This window comes from Muntiacus reevesi, chromosome 11, assembly GCF_963930625.1.
Source record: "Muntiacus reevesi chromosome 11, mMunRee1.1, whole genome shotgun sequence".
NCBI lineage: Eukaryota > Metazoa > Chordata > Mammalia > Artiodactyla > Cervidae > Muntiacus > Muntiacus reevesi.
In genome coordinates this window covers 51,116,209-51,143,861 of record NC_089259.1, presented here as the reverse complement: position 1 = coordinate 51,143,861, position 27,653 = coordinate 51,116,209, and the positions used below count along the sequence as shown (strand labels likewise).

Sequence of the window (27,653 nt, the reverse complement as noted above, 5' to 3'; positions counted from 1 at the left end):
GTGGTTTCCTTCCCATCTTCTCTTTTTCTCTTGATCAGAATAACATCTTAAAACACTGATTTGATTATATCACTTTACTTCTGACCTTTAGATATTTTCATTGGTTTTTGTGACTCTGGGGATGAAATAAAAGTCTTTACCTTTGTCCTTAAGTTGTCCGTGATCTGACGCTGCCTGTCTGGCCTGTCTCCACCTGTGTGGCCCAGCCACCCTGGATCTCACTCCCCCTAGAGGTGCCGCGCCCTTTCCCCCGCTTCCTTTTCCCCGCAGCGTCCCTCACCCTCGTCCTCGCCTTGCTGTGCTCATTCTTGTACCTCCTTTGACTTGTTGAAGAAATACTAAATTTCTGTGGTTTCCAGCTGCTATTGTAGTTGCTGGGAATAAAGTAGAGAATAGGACAAGGAAAAAATTCCTCATGGAACTTTTGTTCTAGTAGTTTATTCGTAGCAAACTGGGCTTTCCAGGTGGTGCTACTGGTAAAGAGTCATGGGTTCTCAGTCGTGGGTTGGGAAGATCCCCTGGAGTAGGAAATGGCAACCCGCTCCAGTATTCTTGCCTGGGAATCCATGGTCAGTGGAGGCTGGTGGACTACAGTCCGTGGGATAACAAAGAGTCAGACACGACTGAGCATGAGCGTGCATGCGCGCGTGCACACACACACACATACCCCTTCATTGCAGATCTTTAATAGTCTATTCATATCTTTAAGTAGAGCATTTCCTCATTTTTGGAGTCACTTCTCATTAATATAATTAAATAACTTAGCTACTTAATTTCTCTACCCTTCTAGGATTTGAGTTTCTTGAGGGTAAAGACTGGCCCACAGGAGGAGCTCATGAAATATTTGAGGAATGTAGAAATGGTGTGGTAATCATATAGAGTGATACAGTGGGGTATAAACTACTGTACTACATTGGTTGTATAATGGTGTTTGTGATCAAACTAATGAATATGAAATAACTGTATCTACTGAAGTCAGCAGGCAAATAGAAACACTGTATTTGAAAGTCATAACTGGGGAAAAATGTACTTATTTTATATAAATATAGGTATTTTGTATCTCTATGTTAAACTAACTTCTGAAGTAATATTCAAAACTGCATTATTTGAAACTCAAGAATGACTGGCCTTTTTTTGATACAGTTTGATATCTTGGAGAGTAAGGACTTAGTAGAAAAGGTGTATTAATAATTTCAGAACATTGCTTAAATTAATGTTATTTTGTTTTCTAAATTCATTAGCTAAATTTGCTTTCACTTTAAAACTCTAGCTTGAATTATTAAATACTTCTGTAGGCCATTCTTTGAATATGATATTCAGTTGTATGACTGATGTCTGATTGTGTGACTCATCTGAGTATAACACTTGGCTTGTGTTCTTAATGGTGATGTTTAACCTGTTTGTCTAATCTCTTCTAGGCTGCAAAGCGAGGGATTCTTTCATCTGGTCGTGGTAGAGGAGTTCATTCACGAGGTCGAGGTGCAGCTCATGGCCGAGGCAGGGGTCGAGGCCGAGGTCGAGGTGTGCCTGGTCATGCTGTGGTGGATCACCGTCCCAGGGCATTGGAGATTTCTGCATTTACAGAGAGTGATAGAGAAGATCTTCTTCCTCACTTTGCGGTACTTTCTTATTGTCCACCGAAACAAATACTGATACATTGTTGGGGATAATGGATGTTAAAGGAGAAAATATGAAAATGAAATGAATAATTTAAACCCATTAATCTCACCAAAGTGTTTGATTAATCTATAATAATCTTCAATTATTTAAGAAACAAATTGTAGGAGTTTTTTGTTTAATCATTGTCTGAAAGAAATGTTACTTTTCTTACACTTAGTAGGCCTTCAGATATTATGACAGGAATGATTTAAACTTATTGATTCAGAGAGGGAAGTCCTAGAGTTTAGTTTCATTTGATATTTACTTTTAGGAAAAAGTGAGCATATTGCTTGGTCCATCCAGATTTTTTAAAAGTAAGGTGGAATTTTATTCATTAATACTGTATTCTTGATCTAGCTAACCTAGAAATGAAACAAGACAGAATTTTGGAATATGATCTTGAAGTTGCCTTAGTTGATACCAGGGTATAATTAGAGTCAGTCTAATGGTAATAGAGTGATGTATGACGAAGGAGAATAAGAGTCCAGTTCCTGCTAATCCGTTATTTTGCGTGGATATCCTGGAATCTGTTGGACTCATGTGCAGAATGGAGATTATGTCTGCCTAAAGGCCTTTTTGACTTACATGTTGTGATTTTTAGTGATATCACAAAGGTTAGTTACTAAGCATCAGTCTTGCCTGCGGCATTAGAGTACATTGCTCTAGATAAAGTATATAAAGTAAAAAACCAGTTCTTTACCCTCAAGGATTCTACATATAATGTTTTAATACTAACCAGTTAAAGAAAACTACAAACAATTTATGATCAAGTTAAATTTATTAAAAACTGTAACTGCTTCAGTGGCTTAGAGAACTTTTTTTTCACACAGGCATATGATGGTAAATGAGTAAAGTTTCATGAGGTAGAAAAACTGGAACTTGGGTCTTGAAGGATAGGTAAGCTTGTAGATAGGTACACAGGTAGTTGAACCTTTTGAATGTTCAGATTTAAATGTTTCACAGTTATATTCCAGGCTGTTAACTGTAGTTACAGATGTGAAACTATAGATTTTTTAGGACATCAAGAAATATTGAAAGAAATGGTGTGTGTTTAAGAAATAACTAAGATGATTAATATTTAATGGTGATGAGTCTGGAATATCTTATGCTTTATAACTTTAAAGGGAGACAGAAAGGAATCAGAAAGTTTTCTAGTTTGGAGATACTGTAGCCCAATACTTACCTACTATACACCCTGTTCTGTACCGTCCCAAGGGGAAGAAGATCCAGATAAACTTAAGCGTATTACATATAGTTATAGTTATATAGCTAATCAGGAAATTACTAAAGAATATGCTAAAATAATCCAGACAGACAAGGTGAGTTTAGGAACGTGTTTTGGTAAGACTAAAACGGTTTTGGTTTTAGAAACATTAAAGTGAAAGAAAGTGAAAGTCGCTCAGTCGTGTCGGACTCTTTGCGACCCCATGGACTATACAGTCCATGGAATTCTCCAGACCAGAATACTGAAGTGGGTAGCCTTTCCCTTCTCCAAGGGATCTTCCCAACCCAGGGATAGAACCCAGGTCTCCCACATTGCAGGCAGATTCTTTACCAGCTGAGCCACAAGGGAAGCCCCAGAATACTGGAATAGGTAGCCTATCCCTTCTCGAGGGGATCTTCCTGACCCAGGAATTGAACTAGGGTTTCCTGCATTACAGTTGGGTTCTTTACCAACTAAGCTATGAGGGAAGCTTAGAAAAGTTTAGAAATACTCAGCACCTCTAAATGGATATTCAGTCTTGCATGAGTTTGGAGATTCGAATTCTACTCAGTTAGTAGTGGTCATGCACATTTAAAAATTGTCAGTTTTTAAATAAGATAGCTTCTCTATCTCAACCTGTGATTTCAATATGACAGGTATCAGAAAAAACATAGTACTAAACATTGTTACAAATTGTGATTAATGAAATGCTTTCTTTAATTTATATGCTGGAACTAGTATAGTAATAAAACATTACATCTAAAACTTATAGAGCACTTATTTTGTGGCTGGTTTTATTCTGAATGCTTTATATAACTCACCATATTATGAGTTATTTTGACACCTCTCTGAGGTAGGTACTTTTATTGTGCTTATTGTAGAGATTGGGAAAATGAAACATGAAGAGATTAAGGAACTTGTTCAAGTATCCACAGCTAACACTAACAGAGCTGGGATCTGACTGATTCTGTGGTCCATTTTCTTTACTATGTCCTACAAAATTTTTCTTTGTGTAGTGTGTGCATTTAATGAGATTGTGGTTTTAATTTTATTTGAGGGTAAGAAAGAAGGATGATATTAGTAATGATACATAAGGGACTGAAGTTTTATGTGATAAAGGTGCTGTTTTCTGCTGTTTGCAGAAAGATCTTCCTGTACATGGAAAAAATAAAATCCAGTACACCCAAAGCAAGCATAATTTGTTTAGCTTGTAAATGTCCTCAAAGAATGTGTTCTAGAGGAGTGTAGAGTGAGAGAAAACAGCAGTCAGATAAACTTCTGAATTGAAAGACCTGGACTCTCATCCTGGTAATTAACTTAGTTACTTTGGAAAAATTATGTAAATTCTCTGAATCTTCCTCCCCTGCCCCCCAGCTTTTAATTGGTAATCAAAAAAACTCAAATTTTCTGAGGATAACCATCTGCTTTAGACAGGATTTAGCATTTTCTGGAATTAGAATAATGAGCATAAAAGAAATGGCAATAAGGAAACTCAGTCTTTGATCAGTGATTCCATTATTTAAAGAATAGTTCAGTTGAAGGGATGGATATAGGTATACTCACAGCTGATTGCTGTATAGTAGAAACTAATACAGCATTGTAAAGCAACTATACTCCAATAAAAATTAAAAGAATAGTTCAGTCAAGTTTCTCTAATTCTAGAAAGTATAGAATTGTAGAATAATATTTGAAAATAAGACCACCCTTTATCTTATAATATCAAGTATTAAAATGAATTACTCATAGTTTTTTTCTTAATCACCCTGAATTGTTATGTATTCTGGGTTATATTTGTTGGCATTTTAATATTTTAAAACCATTAGGATTTTGGATGTTTCAAAATATTTATTTGGAGGAAATACTTTTTTTTAATTTAAAGCAATATGGTGAAATTGAAGATTGTCAGATTGATGACTCTTCACTTCATGCAGTAATTACATTCAAGACACGAGCAGAAGCTGAAGCAGTAAGTATTACAAATAATCTAATTTATTGAAATTCAGATTTAAATGTTTTATAAATATTACAGTTATGTTTTAATAGAAGTGATTTTTTTTTTACTTAATAACTACACTTTGACAAGACATAGGACATATGAAGTGGAATTCATGGCCACAAAGAATGTCCTAAAGCGGTTAGGCAGTTTTAGTATATAACATGGAATTGTTAGAATAGCTAGTCGCCAAGTTGAATGTCAAGTTGTACTATCTTGAGAAATCAGGAATTCTTCCATTCTTTTTAACACCAGTAGGGCCCCTTCACTTTCTCCCTTTCTCAGCTGGCCCAAAACAAGTCTGCTTTGGCAGAAGGAGTGGTGAAGCGTAAGGTAGAAGGAGAAATAATAATTCTGATGGCTGCCTTTCTTGATCATCCCTCATCTGCTGCTTTATAGACTCAGTTGGCTGAACCCTACCGTGTTCGTAGCTCAGCACATCTTCATCTAGGCCTTTGTAGCTTTTTACCAAGATGTGAATATATAATGCTAGCCTTTAGAGTCCTTTCAGTCTAGTTGTCTTCAAATGTGTATCTTGAATTATCTTTCTAAAAAATGACCAGAAGTATTTGCAACCTTGTCTGTCTTCTGGATTTAAAAGGTTAAAAAAAGAAAAAATGAGTACGAGGTGTAGGGGATTCATAGTAACGTTTTTAACCCTGTGTATTCTTTGTTCAGGATTGTAGAGAAATAGATGTACCCTTTTGATTTGGGAAAAGTGCATTAAGCATGCCAAACAGTTAACCTAATATGAATGGGGAATGGAAGAGTAGGATGGTTTTGAAAAGTTTTGAGATGATTGCAGTCTAAATAAGTTTTGAAAATCTTCTATGTTGGTTTACCCTTGTCTAGTAAATATCCCCTGGCAGTGCATTGCTGGGAATTTCCCTGGTAGGGGTTGTTCTTGGGGCATTGTAGTCTATAATATAAAGGCTTTGTATCTGAGAAGTCTCAGAGAAGTGTTAACTGGGCCCTGGAATAATGTTGTTTCAGAATTAGATTGGTGGGTAGTTGATAGTTTTATAGGAATTTCTCATCCTAGAGTTTTGTTAAGTTTTAAGAAGTCTTTTTATTTAAAGGTCTTTTGTGAAAATAAAAGCTAATTTATAATTGATTAAAGTTTAAAACTATCTTATAAGCTTATATGTATATATGTTATATTGAAAAAGAGTTTTGATCTAGTTTTCTCTCAGAGGTATTGTAGAAGTGTAAGTTAAGAATGAGCTTCCTTTAAATGATGCCTTCAGTGACAGTTTTCAAGGTAATGTTGAATAGGTAGCTTGAGTACCATCTTTTATGTTCTATTTATTTTCTGGAAAGTAGTCATGTTATTAAACAATGGTAGTTGCATTCAGTTGGTTATAGTATTTACCAAATTTGTGAATGTAGTAACTACTTCAGTTCAGTTCAGTCGCTCAGTTGTGTCCCCATGAACTGCAGCAAGCCAGGCCTCCCTGTCCATCACCACCTCCCGGAGTCCACCCAAACCCATGTCCATCGAATCAATGATGCCATCCAACCATCTCATCCTCTTTCGTTCCCTTCTCCTCCTGCCCTCAATCTTACCCAGCACCAGGGTCTTTTCCAGTGAGTCAACTCTTCGCATCAGGTGGCCAAAGTATTGGAGTTTCAGCTTCAACATCAGTCCTTCCAATCAACACCCAGGACTGATCTGCTTTAGGATGGACTGGTTGGATCTCCTTGCAGTCCAAGGGACTCTCAAGAGTCTTCTCCAACACCACAGTTCAAAAGCATCAATTCTTTAGTGCTCAGCTTTCTTTATAGTCCAACTCTCACATCCATACATGACCACTGGAAAAGCCATAGCCTTGACTAGACAGACCTTTGTTGGCAAAATAATGTCTCTGCTTTCTAATATGCTGTCTAGGTTGGTCATAACTTGGCTTCCAAGGAGTAAGTGTCTTTTAATTTCATGGCCGCAGTCACCATCTGCAGTGATTTTGGAGCCCGGAGAAATAAAGCCACCCACTGTTTCCCCATCTATCTGCCATGAAGTGATGGGACCGGATGCCATGATCTTAGTTTTCTGAATGTTGAGCTTTAAGCCAACTTTTTCACTTTCCTCTTTGACTTTCATCAAGAGGCTCTTTAGTTCCTCTTTGCTTTCTGCCATAAGGGTGGTGTCATCTGCACATCTGAAGTTATTGATGTTTCTCCCTGGCAATGTGTATTGTTACTTCTCCCTATTTATTCACATGACTGAGGGGAAAAAAAAACCAAACAAACTTTCTGCCCCTTATGTAATTTTTGGATGTTTTGCTTTTAATAGGTAAGATCTATTGACATATACCATCCTTCTTAGGTTTTGCTTTTTCTCTCTCAGATATAAACCTTTTTAATATATATTTTTATACTGTGTATATATTTTCCAAGCAAATAGCAGTCAGTTTAAAGACCAGGCATTAATGTGTAAAGAGAAATTTTAACAATAATTATGTGAAGATTGAATAAGTGACAGAACAACTTTGGTTAACTTGGATCTGATGTGAGTCAGGTTGAGCAGTTTAAAAATTAGTGTGTTTGACATTGAGTTGCCAATATTTAATTTTCTCAAAGAAGAATGCTTAAAAAGTACAAAAAATTACTTGTCCCATCACTCAGTTCAGTTCAGTTCAGTTGCTCAGTTGTGTCCGACTCTTTGCGACCCCATGGACTGCAGCACGCCAGGCCTCTCATCACTATCATTATATGTGATAAAGAAAAATTTAATACCAATATGTGGGTGGATAGACCTCAAGCCAAAGGATAGGCTTTCCCAGGAAAAGAAATTTGTCCACCTTTCTTAATGTTTATTTCCAAATACTTCACTGTTCATAATTTCTGAACCATTGTATTAGATGATTATGTGTCTATTTTCTTAAGTCAGTAGATGCATAATATTTCAAAGTGAAAGTACAAGGAATAAGATAATCAAAGACATTCAGATATGACTGCAAAGTAAGAAATTTTCCTCAGAAAAGAGATTGAAGTACTTTAACTTTAGGTTAAGTTAACAATCATTTTAACTTTAGGATGAGATGGTTAAGGTTTGACTCTGGTTAATTAGATGATGAATCCTGTTGCTTTATTTTCTGTTCTTCAATTTGTCTGTCACCACCCCCAATGTACTAAAGATGGATAAGTACCCAAACAGGACAGGAAAAAAGTGACCTCTTCCCATGACTGGTTAGAAAGTTAGTTTTCCTACTCTGAATTGTTCCTATACTTTTGTAAGCAACCAGTATCTGGTTTTAGAATAGGATAGTTAAGTTCCTGTTTTATAAGAGTCAGTCCCAAAAATGAAACTTGACAGTCTCAAACTCAAAAGGGGTATGTAGCTTTTTATAGCAAAAGGAAGAGACTCTTGTTCTACTGGTAGGTTTTGACACCCATGCCTCAACTCCCAGTATTTGTGAGGATTCAAAACTTATAAAGTATACTTAGAACATGGTGCCTAGAACATAATTCATCTTGCGTGCATGCTATGTTGCTTCAGTCATGTCTGACTCTTTGCAATCCTATGAACTGTAGCTGGCCAGGCTCCTCTGTCCATGGGATTCTCCAGAAAAGAATGTTGGAGTGGGTTGCCATTCCCTTCTCCAGGGAATCTTCCAGGCCCAGGGATTGAACCCATGTCTGTTGTATTGGCAGGTGGATTCTTTACCACTGTGGACTTCCCTTATAGCTCAGTTGGTAAAGAATCCGCCTGCAATGCAGAGGCGCCAGTTCGCTACCTGGGAAACCCAAACCATCTTAGTGTTAGCTATTATTAATATTTGTGTGTGTGTCTGTGTGTGAATGAAAATTGATTGTTAATTCAATGAAACTGAATAGAAACAAGATAGAAGAAATGATTTCAAAACTCTTAATTCTTTAGGCCTGAAGATAGAAGCACAAAATTGGATTCATAGAGGATAGTTCAATATCAAGTCAGAAATTGATGGGGCTAACTGAATAACTAGTAAATCTGTGGCAAGAACCAAGTGTCTAAGTGAATTCCGTCAAGAGAAAGCAAATTGTGTTCTTAATAGTCTGTATTCTTACTGATTTACTTAATAGTTAAGTATTGCTGCATGACGAACACTGCTATGAGAATTATTAAATCTAAGTCTGAAGCTTGTGAGAAAGTGGCCATGTAACTTGGACTTAAAGCTAAAGAAGTAGAAGTCTTTCTCTGTAAAATCTGAAAATCAGATTTTACATGTTTAGAATTTTGTTGTTTTGGTGGTCCTTTAATGTAACTCCTGCCTAAACTTTATATACTGTGGTTATTACAAACATTAATAAACTTGGTTTTAACTTTATTTTATAGATAGTTTTACCATTATGGTTACTAAAAAAGAAAGATATACTGGGATTGTAGCTTTAGCTCTTCTGACCTTAGGTCCGTTTTCCCCACTGTTTTTGCAGAACGTTGGTTTTATAAGAGCTCTAACAAAGGATTTTCTTGTCAGTAAGTTTGTGAAGAGCTGCGTTTTGTATGTTCAGTTTAGATTTATAATCTAAGTAACTTGCAAAGGCAAAAGGCAAACACTCGTGTTTAAAAGGCAAACACTCCTTACTTATTCCAGCCTTTTCCAAATGTTGTTTCTAGAATCATTTTCTATGTAAGATACGGAGCCTACCTCATAAGTACTTTTCATACTTTTTTTCTTCCTTCATTTGGCAGATCTTCAAGCCTTTTTCTTTTTTCCCCTTCTGTCATATGTTTGCCTGCTCGCCTTACTTCTAATTTGGTGCAAACTTTGAATGATGCTATGTAAGACTAAATAGGCAAACGTCTAGAGCAAGCTTATGAATAAAATGCTTCAGTGCTTAAACAGGCTTTTAATTTATACTTCAAAGCATAGAAATTAGAGAAAATTGTAAAATGAACCCCCACATGTTCCTCATTGAGCTTCAGTAATTATCCACTTATGGCCAATCTTTTTTTGTCTATATTCTACCCACTACAACACTCTACCTCCTTGTTTTGGAGCCATTCCCGGTCATATCATTTCAGCTATAAAGCTTCCAGTGTGTCTGTCTCCATGTTAGAGGCCAAATAAAATAAAACAATACTATTACTGTACCTAAAAATGATTATTATTCCTTAAATATTATTAAATACCCAGTCAGAGTTTACATTTCCCTGGTTTTCTTATAAATATTTTACTTACTTCCTTTAGGGATCCATAATAAGTGCATATTTTGATTTAGCTTGATTGGTATTATACAATTATAAATTCATAGATTTAAACATTTCATGGGTATTGATCCATTGTTCTTAGTTGTTGATGTGTCCTGTCTTTGGCTAGTGGCTACTATATAGGTTTTTTGTGAGTTGTTTTGACAGGAGTCTAGTGGGTTATGATATTTTCTTTCTTTCTGGTATGAAAAGGTGTACTAGGGTCATCTTACACATTTTCTCTTCCAAACCAGGAACTGGCCATTTCTCTAAGGAGCTCTGGTTCTTATTACTGGGAAAGGTATTTAAAGACCATAGTCTGAGTACTAAGCATGCTCATTACTACTGAGTATGTTAACTATAACAATTTTTTTCAGAGGTCAGAGCTGGGAGTGGGGGGAAAAATGCATTCATATACAGATGTGCGCATATATATATATATACATGTATAGCACATATATACACACGTATAAAGAAAATAAATTGAAGGTCCTGATGTTTCCAGTGTAATTCTGTACTGTGTGGTTTTTATACACACACATATACAGGTATGGCCTGTTTTATTGTGCTCTACTTTATTGCAGTTTGCAGGTATTATTGTTTGTTTGACAGATTGAAGGTTTGTGGCTGCACTTTATGCTGATCTGCGGCTGCCATTTCCCAACAGCATTTGCTCACTGTATGTCTCTATCACAGTTTGGTAATTTCTGCAATATTCCAAACTTTCTCATTATTATTATTATATTTGTTCTGGTGACACCAAAACAAATGGTGGTTATTTGGGGGCACCGTAAACTGTGCCCATATAAGATGGCAGATTTGGTTAATAAAGTTCTGACTGCCCTGTCAAGCAGCCATTCTGCGTCTCTCTCTCTCTCCTCGGGCCTCCTTGTTCCCTGAGACAACACAACCTTGGGATGAGGCCAGTTGATAGCCCTATGGTGGCCTCTAAGCATGCAAGTGAAAGGAAGAGTCTCACGTCGCTCACTTTAAGTCAAAAGCTAGAAATGATTAGGCTTAGTGAGGAAGGTATATCAGAAGCTGAGCTAGGACAAAAACCAGGCCTCCTGTGCCAGTTATTCAAGGTGTGAACACAAAGGAAAAGTTCCTTCAGGAACTTGAAATTGAAAGTGCTGCTCTAGTAAACACACGAATGAAAAGAATGTGAAACAGGCCTTATCATTGATAGGGAGAAAGGTTTAGTGGTCTGGAGAGGATATCAATCTGGCCACAACATCCTCGTAAAGAAAGAAAGTGAAGTTGCTCAGTCGTGTCTAATCCAAAGCAATGCCCTGTCTTTTTTCAATATTGTGAGGGCTGAGAGAGATGAGGAAGCTTCAGAGGAAAAGTTTGAAGCTAGCAGGGATTGGTTTATGAGGTTTAAGGAAAGAATCTTATCTCCATAATATAAAAATGCAAGTGCCAATACAGAAGCTGCTGTGAGTTATTGCTGAAATAATTAATGAAGATGGCCACTGTAAACAGATATTCAGTGTAGATGAAAGAGCCTTATATTGAAAGAAAATGCCATCTAGGATATTCATAGCTAGAGAAAAGGCATTGCCTGACTACAAAGGTCAGGGGACTTTTGTTAGGGGCTCCCACAACTGATGCCTTGAAGCTGAAACCAGAGCTCACTTAGCATTCCGAAAAACCCAGGCTACTTAGATTTATGCTAATTTTACTCTGCCTTATAATGTGTAAATTTTGAGTATGGAATGGCAACCCACTCCAGTATTCTTGCCTGGAGAATCCCATCGACAGAGGAGCCTGGAGGGCTGCAGTCCTTGGGGTCTCAGAGAGTCAGACGCAACTGAGAGACTAATGCATACACATAACGGGTAAATTGAACAACAAAGTCTGGATGACAGCACCCAGTAAATAATTTTAAAACTAAAACTTTAGAGAGTTGTAGATTCACCTTATGAATTTGAAGTAAGTATTGAATATAGAGATGTGCAAAATTAGATCATAAGAAATTTTTGAAGAACTTACTATAGATGACATCACTAACATTTTTTGCCTCTTTAGCTGGATGAGAACATGAATTTTATGAGTAGACATGAGTATGACATAGTTGGAATTCCTTACAGGAATATATTTTTATGTAATATTTATAGCCTTAAAAAACTACAGTTTATTTCTGGACTTAAATATTATATATAAGTACTTAAAATTTCTTTAGTTATATGACATGATGGGGTCATGGACTAAAAATTTCTGAGCTACATTTTAATAGGCATGAAATCTTTTAAATTAACCATAAATTTATATGTGTAGATTTAAAATTTTTACCTGGGGACTTCATATCGTACTCCTCGTGGTCAGATGTCATTAAACATGTAATTGTTTCTCCATTTCACGTTAGGCTGTACTTTGAGGTGTGCTGTAGATCGTTGGTGACTATGAGTTATTTTGGTATATTGCTGACATTGATTTATATTAGTTCACATTACTTTAGTTTGAAAGCACTCTTTCTGAACCAGCCATTTAATGTAGCAAGTACTTAGGCTTGACTGCTTACTCAGTTTTTATTATATGCAATTCTGAAAGCTTTGTAGGGAAGTTCTTTAGTTTTCAATAGAAAAGCTCAATTTTTTTTTCTTCATTGAGATATTTGTATTTTGTATTAGTGATACATCAGGCATTTTATGGTATTTGTGATTATTTGATATAATTTAAATATAAATACAGGTGCAAAAAAATTTATTAGAAGCTTCTAGTTTCTAGTTACTGTATGAGTCATTTGTGAATTACTGTATGAGTCATTTGTGAATTACTGTATGAGTCATTTGTGAATTAATAAGAATTAAAATCTAAAACCAGAATCTTGAAGTGCTTTGCAATTATTGCCTTGAGTAGCAGTTATCATTTTACTGTAGACTTGGAGACATAGTTCTTCTAGTCAGATATTGGCCAGTACTGAAATAGCTCTACTCAAATGACTAAGCTGACTTTAGAAATAAATAACAATATAAAGTAAATTATAAACTGCAATAATAAATAGTAAATAGAGAAATAAACCACAAAGCAAAAATAGACAACTGTCTTCACTTGTATTTAATGTTAGGTACTATAACATTTCATTGTTTTCTTCACAAATTATTAATGTTCTGTATTCCAATGTTTTTCATTGTTTTAGGCTGCAGTTCATGGAGCTCGTTTCAAAGGGCAGGATCTAAAGCTGGCATGGAATAAGCCAATAACTAATATTTCAGCTGTTGAAACAGAAGAAGTTGAACCTGATGAAGAGGAAGTATGTTTTTTTTTCTTCCATTTGTTTTTAACCTTAAATGTTTACATTTTTATATAAAATGTGATCTATGACTGTGATTTTAACGTAAAGCTTTTATTCCTGAGCTACCTTCCAGGCAGGAGATAGCAGATAAAATGCAGATAACTAAATTTTATGTATTAATGAGAACTGTGGATTGCTAATCCAAAAAGAATATATGAAAATCATATATATACTCAGTTTTCATTTATTCTTAGAAGACAATAATTACTTATTAGATTTTTATCCACAGGAAGTCTTGTGATATTTTAACTTTTAGAATATATATTTTACTTAATTACTTTATAAACATTTCAGGTTTTATTTTAATTCATATCATTTTAGTTCATTAGAATGAATGCCTGCTATATGGTAGATACTACGATAGGCAGAAAAATGAATAAGACACGGTCCCTATCAACAAGGAGCAGTACAATCTGGAAAAGAAGGTGGTGATAGACACAAGAAACTAATTATAATAAAAGGCAGAATGATATGGTGAATAAAGATTTGAACAATATGCTGTGGGTACCCAGAGGAAGGAATGATTGTTTCTTTCCCGAAAAATCTTGAAGGAGGTGGTAGCAGTGTAGCTGAACTCCAAGTGATAAAAAAAAGCTTTTCATAACCAAGAACTTGGACTGGGAATAGTTAGAGAGGCATTATAATGGGCAGAGATAGAGGTGTGGAATAGTATATTTTTTCTTGCATAACAGCAGTTAGTCTTATGGCTGAGAGGGGGGAGTGTAAAGACCACTGAAGTGGGAGAGCCCTTTGAAACCAAAAATCTAAAAATAAGCAACTCTGTTTTGTTTAATCATGAAATAAGCTGTAGGAAAAAAAATTGAGGAAGTTAGGGAATAAAGGTAAGGTGGGAAAACTAAATGGTTCCATGTTTTACCTTGATTAGATTTTCATTATGGCACTTCATTTTGTTTGAAGAGCATTTGAGACTGTTATACATTTCCATAGTCAAATGCAAGAATAAAATGTGTATTTTGAAACTCATATACATGATTTGTCATTTTATATTTTAGATTATACCTTTGTCCTTCCATGAGTTTGAATTGAATGGGGAGAAAAGCAGGAGAGCTCCTGGTATTAGGTATTTTGAAAAGTTTGAAAAGTAGTCTGAGAAGCTTTTATGAAGGGAATGGGGAAAAGAAAAGAATGCTGTAAAAGAAAATGTTTGTTACATACAGCAGAAGAGAAATATAAATATTGATAAACTTTATTCAAGTTACTGGTTGATTTAGTATCAGAGAAGAATTACTGATGTTTTCTTTAAAAAAAAAAGGTGTGCAGCAATGTTTTGTAGGTGTAGAAGATGGCATAATTTGATAAAGAGAGGCAGGAGAAATGGCATGTACAAAGGCTTATTACTTTGATTTTTTTTTTTAGTGTCTGTTTGATATAAGCAATAGAATAGATAGTATTGAGAAACGTTTGGGCGGATGAAGGTTGCTTTTTGTTTCTTGACTGTTCTAGCTATAGAAGTACCTTTTGTATTCGACTCTGTTGAGAGTAATCAGTATTTAAAAGTGTCACCTTTTTTCTTTTCTTTTTTTTTTTTTTTTGGGTAAATTCCTAAATGCATTTTAACCTAAAGTTTCAGGAAGAGTCTTTGGTGGATGATTCATTACTTCAAGATGATGATGAAGAAGAAGAGGACAATGAATCTCGTTCTTGGAGAAGATGATTTGACTGATCATTGATCTGCATATGATAGAACTCTACCTGTGTTTCATTAGTATTATCTAATGTACTTTTACATATTTGTAAAAACAATTTTTGGTAAAATGTGATGAAGATGGATTTCACAAATAGACAAAAGAGAAGAAAACTACCTTCCGAATCCTGTATTTTGAAAGATTGATGTTTGCGTTTTATTTCAGTAAACAATTGGTAAAGACATCACACTAGAAACATATGCAATGTTTTTATTACTTACTGAACATTACAGAATTCTTTGGGTTCTTTGTAATTTAATGAATAGGTCTGAAGACTTAATGACCAATACTTGTTATAACTTAGAGAATTTTGTTTTACTCCAAATAAGGAATGAATTTGCATTTAAAATCTTAATGAATGTTTTCAAAAAATGAGTAGATAACATAGTACTCTTAACTAAAGTCTCCAAGTTATGTATTCATAATATTACATAGTAGTATGCTTAGGCTTTACTATGTATTAGCCTTTTGTTGGACTTGTGTATGTATTTTACCATATGGGTTTTAATGATAACGGTGTATGACTGCTTTGCATTTGAGTCCTTATGCATTCAGATGTTAAAAAATAAAGTGGAATGGTCTCTTGAAAAGAAAAGAAAAGAAAAAAGCAATGACAAAAAAAGACAATGTTCCTTGATTTAAAAAAAAAAAAAAAGAAAAAAAAAAAAGAAAAGAAAAAGAATTAAAATAAATAGACCATTCCAGATGGTGATCTACCCTTCTCCCCAGTTATCACAAAAGGAGCTATAATCACTAACTTATTCTTAATAATGGTTACTGGTACCTTTACAATAATGTACAATCCATTGTTTAAAATTTATACCACTTCAGTTTGGTTTGATCCTATAAACTTTCAACAGATGTCTTAAAATTTAAAAGCAGGCTGATTAGTTTGGAACCAGACTTCAAGTAGAGATAACATTTGGTGAATAAGAAAACATCACATTACATTTTGGATGTATGAAAGAAAACTTGACCATTTGAAGATGTATGAATAAAGAAATGTACTATAGATACTACTTTAGGAAAGCACTGTTTGGTAAGTGTTCCAGTCTGATATTTTAAGTGTGCATTTCCTATACTTCTATAAAAAAAAAATCTTTGACATTTGCAACAATATTGTGATTTTTAAGTGGACTTCTCTGACAACATGATCATTGAAAGTTTATACAGCAGTTTCCAGGAAATAAATGCGTTCTTTGTAGAATGGAGGGTGGGAGATTACATATTTATCTTTTAAATTTATCCTTTTGGTTGCAAGTATTTCTGCCCCTTCTGAGATTACAGTGATTATATTGAAAATCGCACACAAAAAAACTTTCTTCCCATCCTGGGGTCCTCACAGTCACAAACTGTAGTTTCACCACCATAGTCTTTTGCCAGTGGAGTAGCTCATGGATGCTGTTCCTCTTTTTCTTTTCTTCCTCCACTTAAAGTTGTATATATACTCCCAATGGTAGTTCTGTTTCATGGGAACGTTTTGGCTTGCAGTTGATGCACACGTTTATATTTAAAATTTCACAGTCAGATTTCTTTTGTCAAAATAGTGACTTTACTCAACTTCTTTACTATATTTAGAGCTGTGATATATTTTTGTGTATAGTCTCTTGTATGTTGACTATGTGCTATTCTGATTCATTAGGTAAGTTTGTTTTCTTTTCTTTTTAGTAGTCGTGAAAGATGCCAAATTGGCAGAGGCTCACGTTTCTTCTCTTTACACCAAACAGGTATTATAAAGAAAGAAAATCTTTCAAAGGCCAGTTAAATCTCCATACTGATTTTTGGCTTTATAATTTGATTAGCAAATTTTAGTGTGATATTGTGTAATTATTGTAAAATTCAGTTATAACTGAAATTACATATTGTTTATTTAAATCCATAGCTAATCACTTTCCCTATTCTTAAATTCTGTCATAACCTAAAATTAAAATGTTTTACACCATGTTGCTTTGAATGAATCAGAACGCAAGTATGTTTTGATCAGGTCCTGAAGTATGGGGATTAAATATTAGCAACATTTATCAGGTTCATAATTATATTTTTATTATCATTAATATGGTTTTAATTGTAAATATTATTTAGTATTAAATTGCTATTGGATTTTTTAAATTAATATGTTTATAAAAAAATACTAGTACTCTACATGTACTTTTCATGTGTTCTCATTTAAAACTTAAAGATATCCATTTTACAGATAAGGAAACTTAGGCTAATAGAGATGGAATGACTTGCCCAAAGTGATAGCTAGTAAGTAGAAGGACTAGATTTGAATGCAGGCACTCTGATTTCAGTGCCAGCTTTTTTAAAAACTATGTTGCTACCTCCTTCCTAATTATTGGTCGGGCATGAAGATTGTGTTTGCAGTAAATGTAGTAGATGTTACGCAGAATTACTAGTCTTTTTGGTCATTAGCCAGTTCATACCTTAACCATCCCTTTTAATACAGCACTTTGTTCATATCTCTGTTATAGTACTTATGTTGTAATATAGTTTATCTGGTTTATATGTCTGTCTTCCCCACTAGATTACAAGCTCCTCTAAGAAGGGGACCATGTCTTATTCATCTTTATCTCTAGTGATTATCATAAAACCTGGCTCATAGTGAACATTCAGTTGTTTGTGGGATGAATTAATGAATGAATGCATATTTAAATCTCCAATAATGGAGTGACAATTACCTCCCTTGTTAATTCTTATCAATTTTCTAGAAATCTTTCTTGAAGGTCTTCTCAATTATTTGGGACTGTCTTAGTAAACAGTTGATTCTGTTAAGTATTGTACCAGTGGGGTTTGTTAAAAATAGTGATGGAGGAATATACACATAGTCTTAGTGGAATTTCCATAGCAATTAGTAAGCTATTAACATTTTGGAATATTAAATGTCTATTTAAGGAGTAAGTTAGCCTTTTGGTTTCTCTCAGTGTGTAAGAATAGAAATGTCAAGAACCACTAATCTAGTCCATCCCATTAATTTTTTATATTCAAAGATGATGAGCGAGTGTAGAGTACTGGACAAGTGTTAAGAGATTTAGCTTTTGGTCCTAAGCTCTATAACTAATTTTCTGGCCTTAGACAAGTCTCTTAACTTATCCAGGGTTGTTTCCTTGTCTGTAAAATGAAAAGGGTTGGACTAGATGATCTCTTAAGGTTCCTTTCACATCTTTCGTTTCCCTGGCAGTATATTAGTGTTTGATCTAAAACAGTTTAGCATATCTATACCAGTTCTCCCTACCTGTTGTTACTGTTACTTAGATTCGGTTATGATGAGTCATACAGTGTATTTTGGTACAGTTTTGTATACTGTTCCCAGATGTCTGCTTTTGCTGCACAAACTACATTTAACCTAAAAAGTATAGATTAACTTCTGTATTTGTACTTTTTCTTCGTACTTACAACTTTTCCTTTCAGTTCTAAACTCAGAGTTTAAAACTCTTATTATAGTATCTACCTAAAACTTGAAATACATTTTTTAATTCTTCAGTTTTCCTTAGAAGTTCTTTGCCATAGTATAGATCTGGGCTGAAGTGAGAATGAAGAAGGAATTGAGATGTAGACAGCTACTTTTTTCAGGAAAAAATTGAAGGAAATTATATATCATTTGTTAAAAGATTGATTAGGATTACCTCAAGGGATGGTTGAGTTGTCATTTTGCATATTTCATTCAGTATCTTATGTCTACATAGCAGTGTTGTTTTAAATGTTATTGGATAATTGTAACATTTAAAAATTAATTTTGGTAGTTAACCAGAATTCAACATTTAATGAAATCATGTTGCATGAATGGGATAGTATTCCATAGCTCTTGTTTTATTTTGTGATATGATCAAATGTATCAAATGATAGTTTACTATTAAGACTTCACTGTTTTAGCTGATTACCTGTGAAAAGTATGGTTTAATTGGAGGAAATTTCTTCTTACTAGAACTGTCTTATGGGGACTGTATTTGCAGTCTTACTTGGAACACTACTCACTGGTTCTACAGGTTACAAAAAGAAAACAAACAGTTGCTTGTCTAGTATGTTGAAATATCAATGTCTATTTTAGAGTATCATACAAACTTTATCAATTTATATTTTCTTCCTTTTTTCCCCTTACCTGTAGTGTGAACTAATTATAGATAGTTTTTTTTTTTTTTTTAGAAAGTTAGTTTTAGTCCTAGAATTTATGTAAATATTTGTAAGTTTTTTTTTCTTCCCTTACAAAAAACATCTTAGCATTTTAAAACAAAAATGTCCTGTGTAAAAATTTTGGCTTGTTAGCTTAGTTCAATAAGCTTATTAGCTTTTTTTTTTTTTTTGGTCTTTCACAGTGCTTTTCCCATTCTTCTGAAACCCTGTATAATTAAAAGTAGAAATTTAATCTAGGGATAAATCATGAGCATACAATGTTTGTAAGGCAGAAAGAAAAAATTTCCTTTTCCCATATTTCCAGAAACTATCTTATTAACTTTTTGAACTGGCTAGTTAGTTGCTTTAAGGTATGTATACAGCATATAGGCTTTTAGAGAAGAAAAGATTTTTTGCTCTCTGATTATTGTATACCTATCAGAGGATAGCAAAGTATATCACATGACAGCTATCTGATATCCAGAACAGCTATCTAAGAGACCCAAGAAAGAAAGAAACCTTGGTGAATTTGATTGACATGCTTAGTAATTTCTAATGAGAACGTTATACTTATTCAGTAGAGAAATTCCTAATTTGGCTCTTGCATTTTATCAGTATTATGTACTTATTAGCTTAGTATAATTGAGGCATTTTTTACTTTTTTGTACCAATTTATATTTGTTTCTTTCTAACCCTTCCCTCCCTGTTACTTTATTTCATCCATCCTCTTACCATCTCATCATCCAAATTAGTCTTCTTTTGTACACCAAACACTGTCTCATTTTGATATGTTCCTTTTTATTTACTTTTGTTGCTTATCATTATGCTTAGTATAGTATTTTGTGTCATACAATGTAATTGAAGAATGAAATGGTTATCCCATGGAGTTTAAGGAAATTATATATATAGCTCACGATTATTTGTAGTCCTTGGGAAGCTTAAGACAATTGTTCTTGCTTTTATTTTTTTAACCAATATCTTGAAATTTGTTAATGATTTCTTAAAATTGTTACTTTGCCAACCCACACTGATAAAAATTTACTATATGATCCATGATGACATTTCCTAATGAAAAACTTGGATCATAACCGTGTTGCCGAGCTGTGATCTGTGCAGCTTAATGTTTCAGTGAAGCGTGTTGCAGAGAGGTTTTGTTAAAATCATTTTAAACCGTGGTTGATATTTGTAAAATTTGTCTGCAACTTTCATTTTGATTCCTTTCTCAGATATAATGTTTTGAAAAGTTGGAGGTCAATGTATGGTATAATTCAAGTTTTAGATTTATTTACTGTTTTCAGAGTTTTTTTTAATAGTCTTCTCTTTTTCCAGCAGAGGGAGATCATCATTGCCTGAATTTAGCTTTGTGACTACAACAGCAAGACCTGTTCCTGTCTGGAGACGACTGTTATAATATGATACTATCACTTTATGTTTGCCCTTTACCAGTTTGAATAGATGTTTACATATACCATAATTAGCATTTTTATTTTTCCAGTTCTTTTAGGGTACATCTGAGTCCAGAAGTAAATCTGAGTGTGTGCTTTGTCTGATCTTATACTTAAATGTTTTCTCCCCTTTATAGCCGTTTGTTTTTAAACACTCTTAAGAAGGAAAAAAAAAATCCTCTTGGTTTTCCTAACATGAAATGAGTTTTCAGGCTCAGCCAAGTTGAAATTGTATCTAGGAAATCTATAAAGCCATGATACTATGTTCATCAGCATGAACAATCTAGAATGATGAAAGTGATTAAAAAGTTAAACCGTGGTTTGGCTTTAATTTTTCTGGGCTTTAGGATACGTTTCTGGAGTTAGGATGGTTACTTACAGTAATTTTGAACAAATGGTTAAAATATTTCTTTCACATGGTAATAACTTTCCTGTTTCTTCTAAATATATTTATTGAAGTCGACGCCAAGGCCACTTACCCAAATAATTTTTAAAAATTCTTAACTCTTCAAAATCAACAAGGAGAATAATTTACTTTTCAAGTAGTATGGGATGATCTGTGAATTATAAATATTGAGAAATATCTAATGAATGTCTGATTTACACAGTATTTCCTTGTTTTCTTCACTTGCAACCAAGACATCAAAGACAATCTTAAAAGCAAGGGGAAATAGTGTGTGTCTAACACTGTTAAAGACTGTAGTTTTCCTGCCTTAAGAGGTGTATATCCGTGTTATTTATTTATAAGCAATATGGTGTAGAATTATTTATAAAGAGTGAAGTTAAATTTTATTCTAAATTTTCATCCAAAATACCCTCTTTATAATGGGCACCATAAAGTTTTCAGAACATTAATTTCTTAGTATTCCTTCTTAGATTCTCATTAACATTTTAGAAGTTAGAAGTTACACTTAATTGCAACTTTTCATTAAAAGGGTCCAAATTATATTCGATTCTCTTCACCCTTGTTTTCCTTTTGTTTTTAGTTCCATTCAGCCATGCTCACCTTTTTGTGCAAAGTTAACTATTCTGCAAGCACTTTCTCTTGAGTATACATTGCATTTGTTGTCAGGAAAAAAGAATGAATACATCAGACATACTGTAAATTATCTATTTTGATTCATATTAATTTAAAACAGCATGGTTAATGTAGACTTGGTTTAAAGGAACAGTAAGTATTTTGGAAATTTTTCTTACCTATGACCTTGTAGCCTACAAGGCATTTTAAAAATTAGACTTTTGTATTAGTTCACATTGTAAACTAACATGTAGCCGCTGGGAATTCACAGATATTTTCCCAGGTCAGTTCAGTATTTTTTCTTTGTAAGGAAAGATTCTCGGTCTGTGTAATAGTTAGAATAGTTCTAACGTGCTGGGCTGAAAACCCAAAGATAATTCTCTGAAGAGACCATACTTGCTGTTAACAGCTTTGGGTTGATTAATAGCTGTGGATCACATACCACTACTCTCTCTTATTTTGTCATCTTCCTCCCCCCCCCCCCCCTTGCTTTTAAATTAAAAACAAAATAAAGCAAAATGAAATTGAACATGCCATTGGGATCAGAAGTTGAGATGATTTAATTCTCGTTAAAATCATTGCACTTTTTGAAAAATTGCTTTGCCATCTGGTAGGGCAGATACATATTGTAGTAAGTTCTCATTTTTATTAATTAAAGATGAGGATTTTCATTATTTCCCTGAAGAAGATTCTCATGGAGCTATATGTAGATAACTGTACAGAATCACTTTTGTGTAATTGAATGAAGCAGTTTACCTCTGCATGATTGCATTATGAAAGCCTTTTATATATCTTTATATTTTTCAATATACTTAGATTTTACACTATTAGCTGCCCTAGTCATGCTATATGTGTTGTTTTTTTTCAAATAGAGTTTATAAATATTTGTGCTCAAAGTACAGATCAATTGAATATTTTGGTCTTGTTTACAAGAGAAATAATACTTTAAAGTGATGCAGCCCCTCAAGTGTCTTAGGAAAAAGTCATTGGTGCTACAAAACCTTTCAATATCATTTTTCAACCTGTTATCCAGACTTTGCTGAGCTTAAATCTATGATTGCTTATAACTTAATCTAATCTAGCAGCATAATTATAAAAGCGGTCTGTGATGAGTCAGGTAAAGAGCCCAGCCAATTAGAAACACCCTGTAATTTAAAGAGGATGATGCAGGATGACATTATGCTAATTGGTGTCCAACTTCCGAGAAAGAAAATATTTTCTTCAGTTTGTCAGCGACTCTTTTGATAAGAGGAATTATGTCAATATGACTAGGCTAAAAAAAAAAAAGATACATTGAGCATGGCTCAATTTTCCCAATTGCAAATGGAAAACATTTCTAGTCCTAAAAAATGGTATAATCCTCTTCTGCTTTCAATTCCCATCTGTCTTTTACTCATCAGGAGGCAGGGTAATTCTTAAATATTTATAGAACATTTGATGAGTTGTAAAGAGATGTATTATTTACATTGTACAAGTTTCGTGTTGATGTGCAGATTTTCTGCATCTGCAAGACTTCATTCCAGCACCTTAGTGAATGTTCTTAAGATACAGTTTTTAAGTATCAGCAAAGCATTCATAGATGTTTACTTTTGATTCTCAGAATCCTGAACCTGTTTTGGGTGTGATATTACTTCAGAACATGTCTGGCACAAGATTTCCTTTAATAGTGGTTTAGCTTAACTTAATTTCTGTGGATTGTTGAACCTGAAAACACCAAAGGAATTCTTTCTTGTCTGGAGACTGGGTTATTCCAGTTCTTAATACCTGTGCCCATAAGTATCCCATTTCATGAATGTGTGTTGGCATGGGGGAAAAATTCCCTGCTCTTTGAGTGGAGCGAAAGTAATTGGTTAAGCTGTAGCAGCTTTGTTGTTTATTTCTAAAGTGATAAAACTTGAAAATGGTAAAACTTGAACTAGAAAACTACTCTTGTATGCCTAGAATGTTTATAGTATTACGTGTTTCTGTGGGGTTGTCAACATTTTTTATTATTTATAGTTGAATTATGTTGTTTTGTTTGTTAATACCCATAATGTTTATTATTTTTATATTTTGAAAATTTTTTAAATAAAATAGTCTTACTAAAAGCAGTTGTTAACTTTTTAAAATTGTCCTGCATTTTGCATCAATTATATTAACATAGAATAGCAAGGAAAATTTGCAGCTCTCAGGCATTGTACAGTTGAAAATTCTGAAAATATCTATATGAAGAAATGGCTCTATATTGCCTCTTCCTCTCCTCACAGTCCTTCTCACTTAAAATTGTTTTAAGTCACCTTTGGTACCAAAGTGTTCTTGACTCCTTTTGTCACACATATACAAAAATCTTCAGTATCCCGTTTCTCCCTAGTTCTGTCTCTTTATTGCTAGAAGTGCTCTCTTTATTTCATTTGGGGGCTAAAAATTTCTCCTTATCATGAGTGATAGTATAAAGATACTGTTATATCAGAGAACGACTGCCATAGATTCTGAAGTGAAATTAGAGACATAAAGCGTTTCTGTCAACCTCAAAGGCCAATGAAAGTTTTCAGAATGTCCCTCCATAATTTTCAGTTTTCATCAGAATGTTTATTCTCCTGATCTAATTTGATCTGCTTTTCCAGCATTCAGCATGTTCATTTCATGCTTTTATTGAATGATCAGTATTGTGATATTTTTTGTTTTTTTTTTTAATTGCAGATATTCCTTCTGTCATCTATAACATGGGTTAAATAAGTTTGGTAATAGCCTATCTTCTTCTGTTTCTACAGAAAAATACATCATCATCTCAAAGTGCATAAGTCATTAAAAATCCAATTAGAAATCTGGTTATGAAATAGAAGTCTCCAGCTTGAAATAGAGGACTTTGGTTAATGCATAATGACAGTAAAATTATTAAAAATTATATAATATGTGGAGTATTTGCAGAATAATCATGTTAGCCTTCACTTAACCTGGGAAATACTTCTGTATAGAGTATGAATGGATTTGGTCTTTTTTAATCCTATAAAAAATCACATATGACATTGTCGAAAGCTAGACATTCAAAATAAAAAGACAGTGGTAGGATGATAGAAAGCTTGTCATTTACAAATGATCCCCAGACATTTTAAAATGGGATTATATAATACATATTGCTTTATAGTCTTTCCATGTATGGTAATAGGTTTATATACCATTTTTAAAGCCCTTCCATTTGTAGAAGATGCCTCATAGTGTATTGTCTCCTCATTTGGGGCACTTAGGACTTTTCCAGCTTTTATTGTAAATAATGCCATATCCTTAAACATCTTTGATTATTTCTTCAAGATATTTTCTCAGAACTGCTGCATCAAAGTATATTATTTTTATAATGATGCATTTTAATTTGATCTTTTACAGGCAGATATGTATGAACACCTATTTTCATAATTTAGCTTTGGAAAAGAGCATTCATTCAGTTTTCTTTGTAAATGTGTTAGAACTTACTGAAATTGTTCTAAACATAGCAGCAAATTAATGCTTGTTATTAGTGGTTAAGCTTTATTTTTATTTTCTATAGTATATTGTTGGCAGGATTTTATATTCCCTACCATAGCAATTTTTTTTCCCTTGGAGCTACAGATTTGTATACTCTTGTTACAGCATTTTATAAACTTTCAAGAACGTCTACAGTCTCATAACTAGTCTTATTGGACAGTAGGGCAGATGACCTTTTTATTAAATAAATTGAAACAAATGACAGAATAAGGACTGGTATTTCCATTTCTTAATACCATAGCCACTATAAGAATACTCAAAGAGGTATCAAATAATTTAGAGCAAAAACAAACTCCCCTTATTTTTTATCTCAGCTCTGCAAACTGCTTCCAGGAAAATTTGTCTTCCCCATGAAGTTCATGAACATTTGTGATTGAAGTACATTAAAGAGAAGTAAACTGTGAAAGAAAAAAAATTACGTAGAAATGAGAAAATGATGGGTTCCATATATTTCCTTATATAAAAGTCCATTTTTTGGAAGAATCATTTTATTTGGAATAATAAGATTTCTTGCAAAATATTGCTTGAATATTTTCCTGAGCTACCCATGGTCATGTTCTATCTAATATTTTTCTAATATACAATATAATATGACAGTTCAAGTATTCAAGGGTTTCACAGTGTTACAGCAGAGTTTTCTTAAGTTGATCATTAATTTACTTTTCATATATCTCAAATGTGTATTATTGAAGTACTATGCAAGAATTTGTATTCAGTGCTGTGAGAATCATTCTGATAATCTAAAATATAATATGCCCTGTATTTGTGTTGAAGATTTTGAATTTAGGTCATGGAGTTAATGAAAAGACCAATTTTATATTTCTGAGTTCAAAGAGGGTACAGTGCAAATTACAAAAAAGTAAACCTTAAGAGTCTCACATTTTGACCAGTTTTTGTTTTTAATGTTAAAATGCTCTTTGTCCTTATTATCTCATTTAAATCAGAGTTTTCAGGGACATTACCAACCTATTTTTTTTAAGTAACATCTGTGACTTAAAACTTAATAGACACACCCCCCTCCATTTTTGTTTTCGTTTTTTTAAATTAAAGTCTGTGTTGGAGAAATACTTAGAAATTATAGCTGTCTGAAAGTTTGGAATTAGAAGCAAATTTGTACTAAGTTTAATGCAGTATTTTTCTTGTTTAGGGTTCTGGTTTTTGGTGATAAATAACTAGTAGATGATGTGCCAGCTTTACTTCTTTTAATCAAGTTAATATTCAGAATTAACAAATTAATGATTAGAAAGGAGATCTCTGGCATTTAACAATTGTCATGTCTGCCTAAGGTAAGAATTTAAGTAAAAACCAAACAGGTATCTTGACAAAAACACTGAATACTGAACCAATTACTAGTCATGACAGTCCTCATGCATGTCATATTTATAATAGTAAGTGGATGAAAACTGCATATATTAAAAACAGTTGTAACCAACAAGTCAGTCAACCTAAAAGAAGTAGGTCTTTTAAATTTTGTTTTGGCAAGGTCTCCAGTGGAAAGGACTTCCCTGGTGGCTCAGACGGTGAAGAGTGTGCCTGTGATGCAGGAGACCTGGCTTTGATCCCTGGGTTGGGAAGATCCCCTGGAGAAGGAAATAGCAACTCGCTTTGGTATTCTTGCCTGGGAAATCCCATGGACAGAGGAGCCTGATGGGCTGCAGTCCATGAGGTCAGAAAGAGTCTGACATTACTTAGCGATTAAACAACAAGCAGTGAAAAAAGGAGAGAATTCCCAGAGTGGGAGTGCTCACAAAAGAACAGACCCATCTAAGGTGTCAAGGATGGGAAGAGAAGGATAGGTTATAGATTTAGTCCTGCATTTGTGAAAGTTCTGACCTGGAAGCAAGTAGTACATTTTCATTTTTCTCAACTGATAAGCTTTATGTAGCACCAAAAGACAAGGAAATGCCGTAGAAAAGCATGTCTCCAGGGCACATCTATTCAGGGTCCTAATTGTGTTTCTCATGAGAGAGCACTCAAGGTGGGGATGAGGATAGCAATTTGAGCTGGTTCTCACATCCCTCATAAAGAACTCTAATCTGACAGGAAAGCATGAGCCATACCATTCACGCCTAATGTCCAGATTTAATGTTCCAGGTTTTTTTTTTTTTTTTTTTTTTTTACCGTGCTGTGTACATAACCTACCTGTAGTAGTTCTTCCCCAGTTGGACCTGGAAACGTTCCAGATGTGAACAATTAACTGCCTTGATGTGTGTAATTCTAAGTATGGTGTACTGCATACCTTAGACAGAAAAATCAGTTGTATTTCTAAATACTAGCTTGGAACACATGGAGGCTGAAATTAAAAATGCAGTGCCAGTTTTAGTAAATGAAAAAGTGACACAGGTATAAATCTGTGTTTAGGACTTGTATGCTGAAAACTACAAAATGCTGATAAAAAGTATCAAAGGAGACATAAGGAAATGGAGAGACATTCATGTGTCAGAAAACCCAAAAGTAAGCGTGTCAGTTCTCCCAGAACTGATATTCAGATTTAACACTGATAACACAGATTTAACATAATTTTGTGTGTGTGTAGACACAAGATAGTACTAAACTAT

At 33.9% G+C, this 27,653-nt stretch overlaps 1 protein-coding gene across 19 annotated transcripts in view; it reads left to right on the top strand.

Moving 5' to 3' along the window:
* The window catches only part of RBM26 (RNA binding motif protein 26), an 81,868-nt gene extending 58,181 nt beyond the window's left edge, over positions 1-23,687 (top strand). For 7 of the 19 annotated variants that reach the window (XM_065902337.1, XM_065902336.1, XM_065902329.1 and 4 more), the window contains 6 exons: positions 1,419-1,619; positions 4,743-4,829; positions 13,166-13,279; positions 14,907-16,066; positions 16,696-16,754; positions 20,464-23,687. In XM_065902337.1, the coding sequence (XP_065758409.1) occupies positions 1,419-1,619; positions 4,743-4,829; positions 13,166-13,279; positions 14,907-14,996 (492 nt within the window). In that variant the 3' untranslated portion in view covers positions 14,997-16,066; positions 16,696-16,754; positions 20,464-23,687. The other 12 variants (XM_065902334.1, XM_065902324.1, XM_065902333.1 and 9 more) reach the window with 8 other exon arrangements.
* The last annotated feature ends 3,966 nt before the right edge of the window (positions 23,688-27,653 follow it).